General features: G+C 50.2%; 9 protein-coding genes across 9 annotated transcripts; 8 read left to right on the forward strand and 1 right to left on the reverse strand.

Moving 5' to 3' along the window:
- Window positions 1–373: 373 nt before the first annotated feature.
- PtrM4_076350 (uncharacterized protein) lies at window positions 374–949 on the forward strand (the record flags this gene model as incomplete). Its single annotated transcript, XM_001940602.1, has 1 exon — window positions 374–949. One exon carries the CDS (start codon window positions 374–376, stop codon window positions 947–949), a length of 576 nt encoding a protein of 191 aa, XP_001940637.1.
- A 4,316-nt stretch (window positions 950–5,265) lies between these two features.
- Window positions 5,266–5,382, forward strand: PtrM4_076360 (uncharacterized protein; the record flags this gene model as incomplete). Its single annotated transcript, XM_066106223.1, has 1 exon — window positions 5,266–5,382. The coding sequence occupies one exon, from the start codon at window positions 5,266–5,268 to the stop codon at window positions 5,380–5,382; it is 117 nt and encodes a 38-aa protein (XP_065963161.1).
- A 1,223-nt stretch (window positions 5,383–6,605) lies between these two features.
- Window positions 6,606–7,013, forward strand: PtrM4_076370 (uncharacterized protein; the record flags this gene model as incomplete). The annotated part of the gene is made up of 1 exon (XM_001940603.2): window positions 6,606–7,013. One exon carries the CDS (start codon window positions 6,606–6,608, stop codon window positions 7,011–7,013), a length of 408 nt encoding a protein of 135 aa, XP_001940638.2.
- Window positions 7,014–7,409: 396 nt separating this feature from the next.
- On the forward strand, window positions 7,410–8,173 carry PtrM4_076380 (uncharacterized protein; the record flags this gene model as incomplete). Its single annotated transcript, XM_001940604.2, has 2 exons — window positions 7,410–7,917; window positions 7,974–8,173. The coding sequence occupies 2 exons, from the start codon at window positions 7,410–7,412 to the stop codon at window positions 8,171–8,173; spliced, it is 708 nt and encodes a 235-aa protein (XP_001940639.1).
- Window positions 8,174–8,924: 751 nt separating this feature from the next.
- Window positions 8,925–10,053, forward strand: PtrM4_076390 (LdhA, Lactate dehydrogenase and related dehydrogenase; the record flags this gene model as incomplete). Its single annotated transcript, XM_001940605.2, has 2 exons — window positions 8,925–9,187; window positions 9,243–10,053. 2 exons carry the CDS (start codon window positions 8,925–8,927, stop codon window positions 10,051–10,053), a joined length of 1,074 nt encoding a protein of 357 aa, XP_001940640.2.
- Window positions 10,054–10,511: 458 nt separating this feature from the next.
- Window positions 10,512–11,456, forward strand: PtrM4_076400 (uncharacterized protein; the record flags this gene model as incomplete). The annotated part of the gene is made up of 1 exon (XM_001940606.1): window positions 10,512–11,456. One exon carries the CDS (start codon window positions 10,512–10,514, stop codon window positions 11,454–11,456), a length of 945 nt encoding a protein of 314 aa, XP_001940641.1.
- A 489-nt stretch (window positions 11,457–11,945) lies between these two features.
- Window positions 11,946–12,356, forward strand: PtrM4_076410 (uncharacterized protein; the record flags this gene model as incomplete). The annotated part of the gene is made up of 1 exon (XM_001940607.2): window positions 11,946–12,356. The coding sequence occupies one exon, from the start codon at window positions 11,946–11,948 to the stop codon at window positions 12,354–12,356; it is 411 nt and encodes a 136-aa protein (XP_001940642.2).
- A 405-nt stretch (window positions 12,357–12,761) lies between these two features.
- PtrM4_076420 (penicillin binding protein) lies at window positions 12,762–13,946 on the forward strand (the record flags this gene model as incomplete). Its single annotated transcript, XM_001940608.2, has 1 exon — window positions 12,762–13,946. The coding sequence occupies one exon, from the start codon at window positions 12,762–12,764 to the stop codon at window positions 13,944–13,946; it is 1,185 nt and encodes a 394-aa protein (XP_001940643.1).
- Window positions 13,947–14,162: 216 nt separating this feature from the next.
- Window positions 14,163–15,386, reverse strand: PtrM4_076430 (Glyco-hydro-43 multi-domain protein; the record flags this gene model as incomplete). The annotated part of the gene is made up of 1 exon (XM_066106224.1): window positions 14,163–15,386. One exon carries the CDS (start codon window positions 15,384–15,386, stop codon window positions 14,163–14,165), a length of 1,224 nt encoding a protein of 407 aa, XP_065963162.1.
- Window positions 15,387–16,044: the final 658 nt, after the last annotated feature.

Genomic DNA, 16,044 nt, shown 5'->3' on the forward strand with positions numbered 1-16,044 from the left:
CTCATCGTCAGCCCTCAAACAATGTATGCAGACGGACATGTGCATGACTTCTGCACACGCGTTGGCCCAATAAACCTGCCCTGCATTTTGTCTTGTTGAGTGGTTGGCCGGTTGAAGAAGGAGACTAGATGCCACACTTCCCTTCGTTCTTTCCTACGCGTTGTCCATGTAAGCAGCGAACTTGGTACCGGCTCTGGTTCCATGGTACAGTTGGCCCAACGAGCCGTCCAAGATCAGTTCCTCTGGAAGATAGCAAGCAACTAAATCGAATCGACAACTTCGCGACAACAAGCACATTCACTTCTTCGACGTTAGCGTCTCCATTTTCGCTGTCTACTAGGTTGTCTTATGACATACACAGCGCTCAAGCACAATGTCGTCCAGCAAACTCAATATTCCGTACTTCCACGACGACAAGAAAGGCAATGCGATACCCTGCTCAATAAGCAGACCGGAACTAGCTACCCATAACAGTTGGCCATTGTCAACCTACAACAGTGCCTCTATGCAGCGCAGTTGGAACTTCACAAACCTGTCACCATCGTCTCCAGAACCACGTACCCGACGCTCTCGACTTCAATTACGGGACCGCCGGAGAGCCAAACGTACCCTACGTGCATCGAACAAGATATCCCCGACTGCCTCTACAGTGCACGAGCGTGTGACTTCTCTGGAAACCATCGGTCTCCAGCTCTCGTCTTTATCGCTCAAGGTATCGCCTACCTCCCAATCAGTGGAGCAGCGAAACGGTAATGCCACTTCTCCGAAAGCGCGATGCGGCCGAGAAGCGACGGTTCACGGTCAGCGTTCCTTACCGAGCACCCCATTTTTCCTGGGACCTGCCTCACTGGCGAACCCCGGCGAGGGTCTCGTGGGTTCTCAAATTAGAGATACGAGAAATTCTATGCAACTCAGCTTATTAGCCCGGGAGAAGATACCGCCCCTATGAGGATGTTGGATGCTGGATGTTAGTAAGCAATAAGCCTACAGGTTCGTTGCTTCGCACTAAACGAGCCAGGGTTCTCATGATTTGAGAGATGTACTGGTATTGATTTTATATCGTGGGTAAAAGCCACGTGCCAGAGGAATATGTTTCCATAACGGTGCCGTAGCTTGGTATTTTGATGGCTTTTTGTATTTCAAAAAGGTTGGCTTAATATTATGGATTATGGAAGGTGCAAAGATTTCGTCAGGAAACCGAAGCGCTGTCCATGAGAGGCTTTAATACAATGCAACAGCTTTAGATTTTGAGGTTTCCGACAGACTATACATTCGTCCCGCAATTAAAGTCAATAGTGATGAATCAAGTACTGACGTATGTACACAACAATCCCGGATACATTTCATTTTTACTTAAGAGGTACAGCCTTCCACCACATGGCCATAATTTCTCTCTATTTAGAGCCTATAGTCTCATAGTAACCACGGTTTTTTTATCGATCGATCAATCAATCAATCAGAAAGGTAAATTTCTAAAGGAAAATTTTCAACGTCAATTTAACTAAGGACTGGCGGACAATGCAAAATCATGGGAAATGTTTCCGCAATTTTATAAAGCCATTGCGGACTTGGGATTTAGAAAAAAGTAATATACAGAAGGGAGTTTTTTTTTAAGAAAAATAGAAGTACAGGACCATCGAGGACATGTATCATTTGTCACCGCGTTTAGTTTTTAGTGACAGGAAGAACCATCATAGGCATGGCAAGTAGTTTTGAAAATCAAGCTATGCTTTGTGAAGAAGGAGGGCCAGTTGTGAGGGTACAGAGGGGGTTTACATACTTGGCCACCGTACGAATGTATTCATGGCGCGGGGGGGTTTTTTTTGCTTTTCGAGAGAGTTGTCTCTGGCTATACATGCAGGGTGTATATACATCTTTTGAACGCATTTATCGCAGGTAAAATAGGTATCTGTTGAGAGTGTTGAGAGTATCTGAGTTCAGTCCAGGGTAGAAGGTGCTTGGGAGTCACATGATATGCTGGTGTGGCAGGCACTGCCCGGTGGGCAATAGCACCCACCACAACAGAGTGAGTCTGTGACACTCAACACGATAGAAAAAACAATACGTTACAGCCACCCCGCCTTGTTCCTCCTCCCACTCGGTTATCCATGGTAGTCATACTACTAGAGGGACCTTGTTCCAATAGTATCGATTTGATCTTTTGCGGTTCCCCGATATTTCTCAAACGGCGGAACAAACAGATCTATGTATTTTTGACTTTACCTAGATACTTCTCGTCAGAAAGTCGCCAAAGTGCACCAGATAATAATATCACGAATAAATCAAGTCTTATGTAAAGAAGTTGGCTTTTCTCATCGGGTGTTGGAATGCAGTTTGCGACAGCGACAGCGACAGTGTGCCAGACAAGCCTACAGTAGTGCCCGATGACGTATGTGGCCCCGCCAAATGTCGGTCTCAATACCAACCTCCTTATCTTTGCGCCCTTGAACCCGCCACTCATGGGCTTTATGACTGAACTTACTTTTTGTGTATAAACAGTCGATGAAATCCTTTATGAGTCTGAGGATCTGCCACCAGCTTACGCAAGCTATCGAGCGACCCCACCCATCGTGCAGTCGCGTCAAAAATCAAAAGCAACTTCTCAATGACCTTGCCTGTACATTACAAGCAGTAGTTGTCTAAACATAGAGACATGTCGCCTCAAAAGAATTGCTCACTGTTACTTGCATACCCTTTCTGCTGACTGCATGCTGTTCATGTTGGAATGATGCAAGCACCGGGGAATAGCTGCAGAAGGCACATTCCTGTGACATTCAATGACGAAACAGTTTTTCTATTGCTGTCATGGCCTCTCACACGCCCGTATCGCTTCGTCGCAGAATTTCCACATCATCAGTTTGTTCCGCATCAATCAATACAGAACCGAACAACCTCGCAATGTCCCAACATCAAAATCATAAAAGGGATACGGGTCGTATCTTAGACCAACAAACAGCCGCTACTTCTGGAAAACCGCGGTGCGCGCTACGTCCACGTATCAACCCTGCGGCTCCATCTTCCGTTCCAGATCTTTTGGAACTCCCTTCATCGGCTTGTCGATGTAGCTGTCGAAAATGTCCGCTTTGCACACTGTCACGATCACACGGCAAAGAGGATGATAATGAAAACTCAGATGACTTGCACATGACGCTATTGCCGCTTGCCAATCTTCGGGTCCACGAGACTGCCGGAAATGATTTTGGTAGATAAACACAGGAACTTGCAAAAAGCAAAGAAGTCGGCAAGTAAATTGGGCCCATGTAGGGATATTCGGGCGAAAAAGTGGAGGTTACGGCAGTATCGTCGAAAAAAGTCAGAAAGGGCTCAAGAGAAGAAGACGAACAGTGCTTAAGGTCGGGGCACGATCATGGAAAACCGCCAGAACAGGATCACAGCCTGATTGGTAGGATGAAGATGGGTACGAGTATGGGATAGAGAGGCAGGTGGAGTGATAGCCATAGGTATCGTACTACATGTCCATGCGAATGTACTTAATAACTCCGACATTCACCATCATGTCATGTTCCAGCATGTTGAGACAACGACAAGCTCATGAACAACCAACGAGCCAAGTCTGTACTGCCCGCTCTTGTATATGCCTTGGATAGATAGGTATCCCCATCCTCTAGTAACGTCATATTGCATACGGCGCGGCCCGGGATCTTGAATCAATTCTTGCAGTACTGCGAGTGACTCGGGCGCCGGACATGCTCCAGAAGAAGACATGCTGCACCGATTTGGACTGGGTTTGTGTGGTGGGGATACCCCATCCGCTCATGACACGCACAGGACAGAAAACTCGACCAATGACTAGGTGCTATAGTTCAGCCTGCATAGCATGTCCAAAAAGCGCATCCAGTTCGCTGGTAAGTTCAATTGCTACCGGCATCCAATAAATTGTAACACCGGTAATTACAACACTGATCCAGACAATGGTGGACTCAGCCTTGAGAGTGGTTGGACGACACTTCTGGGGAAGAACGCGCGACATGCAATCTAAGAAAGCACGTGCTGCGGGAGTACAGTAGACGTGCATGCAAGTGTCGGAAGTGCGACATGTCACAACGGGTGCCTAACAACATACGAGGCCGTTGCAAGCCCGCAAATTTGTGGAATGCAGCCGCACGTATCTGTAGCGTTCGCCGTTTTGCCATGCAAGTGGGAAATGAAACCTCGCTTGCACCGTTGGCAACGCGGTCGGAACAGGACGCACGAATCAGCTAGAGACGCTAAAGCAGCAAGCCATCCTCCAACCCCACTCCCCTTTCTCTTCCTGCTTCAAAGGATCTAGGATGTTTACTTACCGCTACGTTTACCCACCCCTTTGCGATGCAGTCGCAAGGCCATCCACATGGCACATGTCCAATATCTCTGAACTATCACATGGATCCCTGGGTGTGATGATGCTTGCAAGTGGGTGCACAGCGTGCATTTAGAAGCGCCACATTGCACCTTGGCTCTCTTGTCGGATTCATCGCAAGCTTGAGCCAATTCAATGTGGTGCGGCTCGTACCGTTGTTGCCGCCGTTAAAGAAGGGATTGGCGAAACCATGGTGTGGTGATCTCATGGTTTTCTTGACCGACTTTATTTCTTCTGGTTTTCTGCGACTTTGCTCAGACACATCCGTTCTGTTGCTTCTTACATGAGGAAGTACACCGTGATTTCCTCGCCTGCGAAATGCCTCTACTTCACTGGATAGCTCGATGCTTTTGTATGTCGCCTGCACCGGCGAGCAACAAAGAGAACAACAGCTCAAGGTACTTGTACTCCTAGTGAAACTTGTTGCACACAATACTTATTATAGTAGTCAAGTACCACCATCTACAGAGACCTTGCCATCTTGTCCGTATCCGTATCTGTACGATGAACCGGATTCCCCACCTAAATATGATTACGACGAAGATGAGCCGCTGCCCCAGTACCCCGGACCTTCGCATACCGAGCAACAGGCCTAGACCAATCTCCGGGAAGAAACCACCATCCTTCAGATTACCCATGGAAGCGACATACCGAGCGACTACCGACAATACTGAGCATCAAAGGAACCATTGAGTTTGAACGATTTTGGAGGAGAGACGCAGCCTGGAATATGGGACGAGTGGAGTACTCTGTGGCATCAATACATGGTCCATCCCACACTACATGTTGCTACACATTCCATTCGGACAGCGTGCTATCACGCGAGCAGATCCGATGACAAGGTTGACTACATATTTGAATCATCACGTCTTGTACTTGGAAGAACCACCACCGACATCAGGAAAATGGACTTCGAGAACTCGGGAATGTCCACAGTCATCGCGCCCTCGTGCAATTCGGAACACGAGTACCAACTGGAAGATAAAATGAACGCCCTCGTGCCTGCCGAGAGCTCTTCCTAGGATGGTCGAGTCTATTGGTCCCAGAGGACGAGAAGTTTGACTGGGCCTTCATTGAGACGTGACTGCAGCCCATGAGACGTCATTGCAGCCCACGAGACGTCACTGCAGCCCACGCACGAAGCGCATCCAGCTAAATCACCATAGCTACAACCTTATTCTCAGCTGGCAGTCTTCCTTAGAACATAGGAAAGTGTTGTAGGACGGGAGAATTGGACACGAAAGCAAGAAGCAGAGGAAAAGGAGTAGGAAAGCTACATGCGGAGTGTCCTGAAAGTAGCAAGGGTCTCAATTGCAGTCAGCGAGTTTGGAAAACGACTCTATGACAAATAATCCCTGCTATCTCATGTACATACTTGCTGTAGCACTACTGAGACAGAACGACGCTGCCTCTTTCTGATTAGCACAGACGTCAAGTAAAAGAGGTTCTGACAGCAATTGCGAACACCATAGCATTTGTGCGAGGAGACAAATTGACGTCTCTCTACATCGCTCTCAACCAATCTACTCGGCGCTTTCATCCTGGTGGTATAAGGTGAGTGTTTTGTTTTACCCCACATCCGCCGCACTTGCGCCTGATGTCCCCACTTATTGGTGAAGGGGACAAATCTTGTGAATCAAGAGGATGGCAGGAGCAAAGGAGAGTGTGCTGATTGGTGACGCAATGCGCGTGCGCACCAGTTCCCTCAGCAGATTTACTCATGCTGACCGCCTCCCAGCTTGGATGTAGCGCCATGTTCTGATCTCAGTCGACTGCAATTGTTGGGCTTGGCAAGTGAAGGTGAACCATGGATGAGCTGCACCTATTGTACAACGGAGATATGGATAAGTAAACCAATCATTGTGATGCCACTATAGGTACCTCCGACGCTGTCTCATTTCGTCCAGATTGCAGACAAGACAATTAATTCTTCTTCGAGTCAGAAACATACTGCAGTCCTACCGCCCTCGCTGCTTGTGCGCAAACTAAAAACACCCAACCAAAACCTCAGCACAACAGTTGCAGACATCGCAGCACAATGTCTTCGCAAGGACATATCTCTCCCGTGCAGGAAACAGCGACAGTTCCGGAAGCGCGCAAGACATCCTCCCCAAGCAGTGATTACCTGCGCAGATGCCTTGCATCGTGGGCAGAACCTATTTACACACCACCTGAATGCCGAACTATCAGCCACTGCAGTTGGGCCGGATTCACGGCAGTGTCTGCGCCAGCCTCAGCGAACGGCATGCTTAAGGCTTCCGACCTATGGAAGGATCGCGGTACAACACATGGCTACAATCCCCCGACAAGCGAGCGGTGCTATCTGGGAGTGAATCAGCCACCTCACGACTCCAAGTACGAGCACATGTTGAAAGCCAAGCAGCTACGCTGCCGACAGCGCAGTTCTGCAACGAGCTCGGCGACAGTGAGCTCGCAAGGTGAAGATGGGGCTAAACCTGAGCCGAAATCAGCGCCCATGGAATTCTACAAGCAAGCACCGAAGCGTGTATCAACCGCATCACGGCTCACGGCAGGCTTGGAGATGAGGACAGTGAAGCATGACAAGAAGACATATGCGGCGGTGATGGGCATGGATGCCATGGCATGCGACAACCTTCCCTCTGCTTTCGAGTCAGATGATGAGGAAGACTGAAGAGGGAGACATGTTCAGCACGAGTGAATATCAAACCACAAGGGCCCGGTGAGAGAAGGAATGGACCGACGCCTCGAGGGATTGAAGGTCAGCTTGGCATGGGTCTCTTCACACAAGGCTGGCATACTTAATGGCGTGGATCACACGCAAGTTGATGCCTCACATGATTGCAGATGGACTCTACATAATGGTAAAACGAGAAGAAGGAAGGAGCGGTTGCTAAGTAACATGGTCATGGAGGAAAGGGCGTCTGAGGTCTGGCGCAGGGGTCGTCTTCTCGCTTGTCGGGTGGTCCAAGCTCTTTGCATTCGATGACAGCATCGTTTGTAGCATCTTTTGGCGTGCATATATACAGCGCCCACCAACATCACAGCAATCAATTGCAATTCGGCCAAAATGGAACGAAATCTAATACAGTGCACGAGCTCCCTCAGCAGATGTCTGACCCAAATCACATGTCGAAGTGCACGAAAAGTCCGACCTGCAACATTTACGGCCCGACAACAGATACGCTGTGTACACGCCACATGCCCGACTCTTCTCCAGTCCAGACCACCCAAATCCCGAGACCGTGGTCCGAAGAGTAATGAGGATACGCAAACCGACTTCGGCGCCCTCGATGTCTTACGCAACACAGTCGCGCCAGCTACATCAATCGACGCCTGCACAAGCGATGGTTTCGCACTCAACAACCAGATGCGCATAAGCGGTAGCGGCATCCTCTTGGTAGGCGGCGAAGCATTCCGGTGGCGACCATGGCTACGAGAAGGAAGGAAAGAGGGAACCATTGCCGAAGGCGGTACAGGTGAGGATACCATGACCGGGAAGCTGTTGAACGCACGGGGACAATGGGAAGTACGCGAGGGAGCTTGGGGCGTGTTGGAGCTTGTATTTCCGAAGCCTGGTATGTCATGTTCCCAAGCGACGAGCGAGAATGAAGCTGACGATAGCCTGCGATAGATATTCTCATCATCGGTACGGGACCCCATACAACGCCGATTGCGCCTGCAGTACGGAAATATCTCAACGATTTGGGAATACGGCTTGAGATTCAGGATACAAGGAATGCGTCTGCTCAGTTCAATCTGCTTGCGACGGAGCGCGGCGTTGGACAGGTTGCGGCTGCCCTGATACCTATAGGATGGAGAGAAGGGCGGTGATGATGATGACATAAGAGGATAGACACTGCTGATAGCCGTTCAGCCTACGACGCCTTCGTATAGCACATGAAATGTGCTCGTGTCTGCAGGGTTGAACAGCCCGGCATCGAGACAGCAGAAGTGCTGGGTCTCCGGGTTATGGACACCATCACATCAGAGGTCTTTGTGATTGTTTCGGACTACGCGGTCTCATCGTCTCATCGTCTCTTGTTTCCCTGAGACATCGGTGAAGACTCATCAATGCGCATATTGAACTAAGTCAGCCCTCGGCTTCTGCGTATTGCGGCGCACTTTGCCTGCTATCCGGTACCGATAACCTTATCTCCGCCGCTCTTGAATGCACAGGGATGCTGTTGCCCCGCATATGCATGCCACGCCGCCTACACATAGGCATGCAGTCCTACCCATTATACTACTGTACAACTCGAACAAATTCTCTGTACTTGTGCCTTCATTACACTTTCGTGGTCTTTCGTCATTTTCGGAGAGTTCTTGTTCCCAGTGCGATTTGGTGGACAACCCACGTCCCGCGGTGTTCCGTACAAGAGAAAGAGGGGAAGTATCCACACAGAGGCTTGTCGAATTAACGGTGAACCCGCCTGCTCGGTATTCTGACAGCGCGTGATCGTAACAAGAGACGATATTTTGAAGGCGAGTACCACGTTGTACATTTCCCTAGGTTTCTTGCTCCTGTTTGCATAATCCTCCTACAACAACCTTTCTTGTCTGTTTTGTACCACCTGCCCACGACATGGCTTCCAATACGCATTCAACAAATGGACATGAAATCGACAGCTCAAAACCTACTATCTTACATTTGGGTGAAGATATCCGGTGGAATCACGAATTATACGAGGAATTAAAGAGGGAGTTCAATATTGTGAGGACATACTCAATGAACAGATCAGAGTTCAAGAAGGCCTTGGCGGAAAAGCAGTGGGGAGACTTTGTTGGGATGTACCGGCCGTTCTGGAATACAGGTGGAGAGATGGGTAACTGGAATGAAGAACTTATGTATGGTTCATTACCCCCATTATCACCCAATACCAATAAGTCTGACATCCCTTAGTTCTCTTCTCCCCTCTTCCTGCAAAATCTACGCTTCAGCTGGCGCAGGCTTCGATTGGGTTGATACTCGTGCCCTCGCTGCCCATGGAACCATATACTGCAACAGTGCCTCTGCATGCACCGAATCTGTCGCTGACACGGCCATCGTGCTTATTCTATCTTGCTACCGCAACATCACCTGGTCTTTCCTTGCAGCAAGATCTTGCGATCCCCAGGAATTCCGCAATGCCAACCAGAATATTGCGGCTGTGACACACAATCCGAATGGCAGTACGCTTGGCATTATCGGACTCGGGCGAATCGGTCTTCGAATCGCGCAAAAGGCGACAAGGGCATTCGAGATGAAGATTGCGTATTATGACGTTATCAGGATGGAGGAGAGAGAGAAAGAGGTGGGGGCTAGGTGGTGCGCTACACTGGGTGAACTTTTGTCTACTTCTGATTGTGTGCTTGTGGCTACACCGTTTGAAGGTGAGACACTGCTTTCGACGGAGCAGTTTGGGAAGTTCAAAAAGGGCGCGAGTCTTGTCAATATTGCGAGGGGGAAGCTGATTGACGAAAACGCGCTGGTTGAGGCCATGGACAAGGGCATTGTGGCTGCAGCGGGCTTGGATGTTCACGCGGATGAACCAAATGTGAATCCCAAGTTGGCCAAGAGAAGCAATGTCATGGTCTTGAGTCATACGGCGGGCGCGAGTGTAGAAAGTCATGTAGGGTTTGAGAGGTTGGGTATGGAGAACTTGCTGGGTTGGAAGAGGGAGGGTCGTAGAGGATGTGTCAGCGCAGTGAACTTGCAGTGGCTGAAGGAGTAGCCAAAGTCTTCTCATAGTGGGGTAGAAGAAATGCACAAGGTTAAGCTTTATATTATGAAACTCTACCAAAGAAACAGTGTGGGTATCTTAAACGTAACAAAATCACAGCTGGTACGGTCCTTAATAAGGGTCCGCCAAGTTCGTAAAACCAGATTTCAGATCACGTATACTGATATGGACCACAAGGTGAAGCTGTGGTTTCTTGTTTCCCTATTTGCACACAGCCTATCATCCCTGACTGTCGCTCGACTATTGCGTGCAACTGTCCGTGCTTCCGCGTTTGCCTCATACGCCACCCACTTCCATGTCGCGGTAGCAAACCACAGCTGCATTTCACCCCCACACTGTTTGGTTCTATTGTCCTATGCACCATTGGCAATTGGTTTGCTACAACGTAAGTGGGTTGTCCTAGCTTATACGTGCGCGGATTTATAGTCTTCAATCGGTTGGTTCCCAACATGTCAGCTATTCTTTCACTGCTCATTCACCTATTTGCTCAAAGTTACAAGACCATGTTTGACTATGGTATACGATGGGCATTTAGCCCGCGCCCGCCGATTCATGACGAAGAAGCTGTCACGGATACCACGCCACTTCTCCGAGCAGAAGGGTCCGACCGCACCGAGGCACCTGCATTTGCCGGCAAAGACGATACAGGCAGTCACCCCCGAACCGCGCACATTGATCGCACAGAAGCCGTCGCTGATTCAACGCCACCTGCAAAGACACCATCACATCAAACAACCTTGGCTGAGATAGACTTGCCAAGTATCCCTACTCTATCGCTTGCCAGAAATATACCTCACAAACGGTCTGTCTTTGAATCTTTCAGGGAAAGCAAGATGTTTCTCAATTGGCAGTTGTCGAATACAACATTCCCCAAAGCAGAAGACAGCATTCCCGATATGCGGGTGATATCAATACTTGCGCCCATCAAGAAGGACCTCAACAGGCTGAAGGCGCTGACGCCCAAGAGCCTACCGCCACCCAATCCACATGTACGAACACGGTGTTACGCCCAGAGTCTCAAGCATAGATTGCTACCGGTCGGCCAGTTCATTGTCGATATCTTGGATCAGGTTGCCGAGGACGAGCGAGGCGCCCTGGAATTAGGCTTGTGCCGCTATATCGCCATTAATTTCTGGCCTTTGCCCGCCAACGAATATACCCACTTGAAGATACACGAGATGTACCATAACGTTTTGTACTTGAGCAGAAAACCGGCAGCTACAAGCCCAATGTCCGAAACATCGGTTGGGAATCCCTCGGAAGAGCAGTTGTCCGACAAATGGGTTGGGAGTCTTTTGGAAGAGCAGTTGGCGCTACCCATAACCAGCTCGATACCCATAAATGACCGGCCAAGTCAAGATACAATCATGTCGGACCCGGAACCCAGCGAATAGAATAACTCGGGAGAGCAACCACTGGATTCCTCTGGCGACTGTCGGCGCACAGAAAATCCTCATAGCATGGCCGGTGGGGACATTCCGACATCATCAGCCGATATCTACAAACTCTCACTACTAGCTGATGTATGCGAAGACAGCCGATGCAACACCCTTCTGTCCATAAACGAACACTCAGAGCGAGATTACAGCCTTGCATCCATAAACAAATCCCTACCAAAAGCTACCGTTGCTCAACCACCATCTAATCGGCATAATACCCTTCCGCCCATAAACAAGAACCCAGAGGGAGATTATAGCCTTATATCCATAAGCAAAATTCTGGCAACGCCCAGCGTTAGTCGACCACCATCTTTGTCAAAGCGAAACTCCAGCCTGCCATCCATAAACGAACTCGTAACACCCACCGTTATGGGACCACCACCTCGACCAAACCGAAACTCTAGCCTCCCATCTATCGACAAACTCTTAACAACACCCACAGTCATGGGATCACTATCTCAATCAAACCGAACCCCCAGCCTTCCATCCATAAAGGAGATCCTAAGCGGTAGTCGACCACCATCTCCACCACACTTGAGCTACCCATCCATGAAAGAGCCCCCAGCAACACACACCGTCAGTCGCACACCCTCTCCGCCAGATCTAATGGACGAAGACCTGTACAACTCACTGATCGCCGAAGGGTTTGAGGTAGAAAGAGATATGAGGCATTACGGGGAGTTGATACCGACCAAGCCATACGTGAGCAGCAAGGAGATTGTAGATTCCATCCTCTCCGTACAAGATAGGCGAAGAGACACTGAGATGCTATCAAAGCTACCAAAACTTAAGCTCCGGTTTGAGCCCGATCCTCGGGAAAGTGACCCAGACTTGGATCCAGATGAGTCTTATTAGGTTGAATAATAAGGGCGTTCAAGAAAGACGGAGGGAGAGGTTAAGAAAAAGGTCCGACCATTGAGAAGTGGCATGCGGGGTTCGATCTATCTCTTGTGGGACTGGGATGCCTTATGTAGCACAGCCAAACCGGGTGCCTTACATGTTCTAGCCCAAAGATAGGACGAGCAGCGGACCAATTAACGTGAGTTGTTAGTTTACACTGCAGATGATTGGGACAAAGTTTCCTAGCCCATGTCCGCTGTTGAAGGTACTTAACCGAGATATGGATTTAAGAGTCTACTCCGAGTCCGACGCACACATACCGTAGGTATTATTAAGCTTACATTCCCTCACTACAAATTCATCAACAAACAGATAACAGAATCAACGCCTTCATTCTCACGCCCATCCAATTACAAAATCATGGCCCAAGTTCAAGGAACAACCTCACCCCGCTTCGCCAAAGTGCACTCCCTCTTTCAATCCTTCCTCGACTCCGGCAGCGAACTAGGCGCCTCCATCTGCGTCAACATCGACGGCACCGACGTGGTTGACCTCTGGGGCGGCTACGCCGACGCTGCGCGAAGCCAACGCTGGGAAAAAGACACGATAACATGCGTGTGGTCGTCGTCGAAAACCATCACCGCCCTGGCGACTCTCGTATGCATTGACCGCGGGCTCCTCGACCCCACTGAAAAGGTGGTGAAATACTGGCCCGAGTTCGGCGTCAATGGCAAGCAAAACGTAGAGGTGCGGCACTTGCTGAGTCATGCGGCGGGGCTTAGCGGGTGGCAGGAGGCTGTCACCGTAGAGGATATATGTAACCTGGAGAAGGCCACAAAGCTACTTGAGCAGCAGGCTCCGTGGTGGGAACCTGGTTCTGCGATGGGTTATCATGCCATGACCATGGGCCACCTGCTTGCCGAACTTGTCCGTCGCGTTACCGGTGTCCCATTTCAGGACTTTGTCTTAAAGGAACTGGCAGGTCCGCTCAACGCCGACTTTCGATATGGAGTCAAGAAAGAGGATTTGGGCCGTGTGGCACAGATTATTCCTCCCCCGCCGCTAAAGCCGGAGGAGGTGCCGGAGATATTCAAGGATCCGAGTAGTCTCGGGTTCAGGACTTTGGCTATCAACCCGGGTATGAATGCGGAGGATGCTAATGGCGAACTCTGGCGTATCTCCGTCGTTCCGGCTGCAAATGGGTTTAGTAACGCGAGGGGGCTTGTTCGTCTGCTCTCACCGCTGTCGCTTCAGGACGAGTCTGTCCTTTCGCAGAAGACGGCTGAGAAGATCTTCGTCATGCAGCAACAAGGTAATGACATTGTCATGGGTGCGCCGGTCAAGTTTGGTCTGGGCTTTGGGCTGTCGGCTCCGGAAACGATATTCGAGAATCTGCCAGAGGGTAGAGTGGCGAGTTGGGGTGGCTGGGGAGGCAGTCAAGTTATTGTCGATTTGGAGAATCAGATGACCATTTCATATGTCATGAACAAGATGGAGAATGCAGGCATGGGGCAGATAAGAGAAGAAGGAGAGAAGAGGGGTATGGGGAATCAGAGGACAAATGCTTTTGTCAAGGCTATCTACGAAGCTTTGGAGGCTAAGTAGAGATATGGGTGGTTATGGATTGATATATGTTGCAAGTATAAACAAGTAACACGCAGAGAAACATGTTCACTGGCACTGACAACGCCCTGTTTCTCAAGACAGCAATCATGTGCAGACAGTACCTTTGCCCCACAAGAAACTACGCGTATTGAGCCCTGTACCAGCCACTCAGCATGCCATCTTCACTTGTGCAGACCCAAGCCCTGCTTGCAAACCCTACTTGAGGAATTTGCTAATGAGACCCTTTCCTCCCTTTACCAAGTTCTTCACCTCTCTCTTCAGATCCTCAGTCGCGTTTCCACTTCCACCATGGTGTCCCCCAGACTGACCAGGTTCCAAGAACGTACCACCCCCACCACCTGCACCTCCACAGTGTCCCTGGCCTCCGCAGGCGCCTCCCGGGCAACCTTGGATGAAATGCTCAACCTCACCACAGCACCTTCCGCATTCACCAGAGCCCATGAAAGGTCCGCCATGGCCCCATCCCACACGCATGAGGCGGGCCTTGCGGCCTTCCCAACCTGTCTTTGCATCCGTGGCATGGAACACACCCCACACTTCTGGACCACCGGGCCCATTTACTAGGACAAAGTTGCCGTGGCCAGGACCGTAGGGCGGAGAATCGTCGCGAGCAGCTTGGAGAAGGGGCATGTTGGATTTGCACCACGAGTGAGGATCCAGAGGGTGACCACCGGTGTAATAAAGGATGTTCATCTTGTACTCATGTGTCCAGCTTCCAGCGCAGCTATACACGATGCCCATCCAGCGACCATCTGGTGAGCATAGGAACTGTGGGCCTTCATTGATGCCACTGGTACCTGAGAATTCGAATTGGAGGTCGGGCGTGCTGATGCGGATCGGTCGACCTGTACACTCTGTCGGTGAAGTCATTTCGATGATGTAGATCTCTTGACGCGATTCGTCGGCGTTGGTACCGAACGGCCAGCCAGAGTAGACAAAAAGCATGGAACCACCCAATGTGATGACAGTGCCGTCAATCGCCCATTGGTCTTCAGGCAGCCCACCCATACGGCCGAAGAAGTTCCATTTACTAGGTTCGAGAGGGTCTTCGTCTGCGGGTGGTCCAGCGAGGACGTACATACGATGCGACTTGTTTCCGTGCTTGGGGTCGTCTGCCGCGAAGTAGACATACCAGCGGCCGTGAATGGAATGAAGTTCCGGGGCCCAGAGATCGGCCGAGTAGGGTTGGTCCGGTGGAGGACGCCAGATGACGTTCTTCTTGCACTTCTTCTCAAAGTCGAGGAGTGAATCTGCCGACCAAATCTCAATGTGTCCACCGCAGGTGAAAGTCATGTAGTATGTGCCTTTGTCCCATAGCACATATGGATCAGCGCAACTGCTGTCGGTGATTGTGAGGATAGAGTCGTGGTATACTGGCCGCTGTTGCGTGGGCCACGCTGGGGTCATTTGGTGTGCCATTATGAAGCCGAGTGATGACCTGTCAACTGTGACTTGGACTGCGGAGAGGTTAGTATTAGTACAACGAAGTTATGACTGCGCATGTGATGGCAGCCCCATTGGGCGCACACGCGTACCAGCTGTGTGGTGACGTCATTGTTTGACCGGAATTGCTTGGAACTACAAACTTCGGTCGTTTGGGGCTGAAGCAGACGGGTCAGGAGGGCAGGTGCGTCCAGGGGCGGCCAGAATTAACGACTGATATTTGGCGCGGATGCCGAGGCGGGGAGGCAAGCCCACGTGGCGCTGTGGCTGTGCGAGCAGATTACGAGACGCAAGCCACACCCCTACAAAAGCATGTTTGCGCACACGGGCATATAACGAAGTCAACTGCATCGTTCATGATGTGACTACGTGATCGAGAGTATTAGACCGCACTAACTTTCCCTTGCGGGACTCCGATCTGGCCGATTCCGCTACATTACAATACCACCGCCGCCCTCCATCATAGTGCCTCATCCCTCAATCCAAGTAGTTCCATTATTTCCAAAGACGACTATATCCTATGCCAAGATCTATGCCCCATAACCAAACAATAGCCTGCGAGGCAACTGCTACCATCATAAATATAGATAATAGCTAGAGAGATTATCCTAATCATCGCGTGTTCGTGAACCTG

Source organism: Pyrenophora tritici-repentis, chromosome 3 (assembly GCF_003171515.1).
Source record: "Pyrenophora tritici-repentis strain M4 chromosome 3, whole genome shotgun sequence".
Classification (NCBI taxonomy): domain Eukaryota; kingdom Fungi; phylum Ascomycota; class Dothideomycetes; order Pleosporales; family Pleosporaceae; genus Pyrenophora; species Pyrenophora tritici-repentis.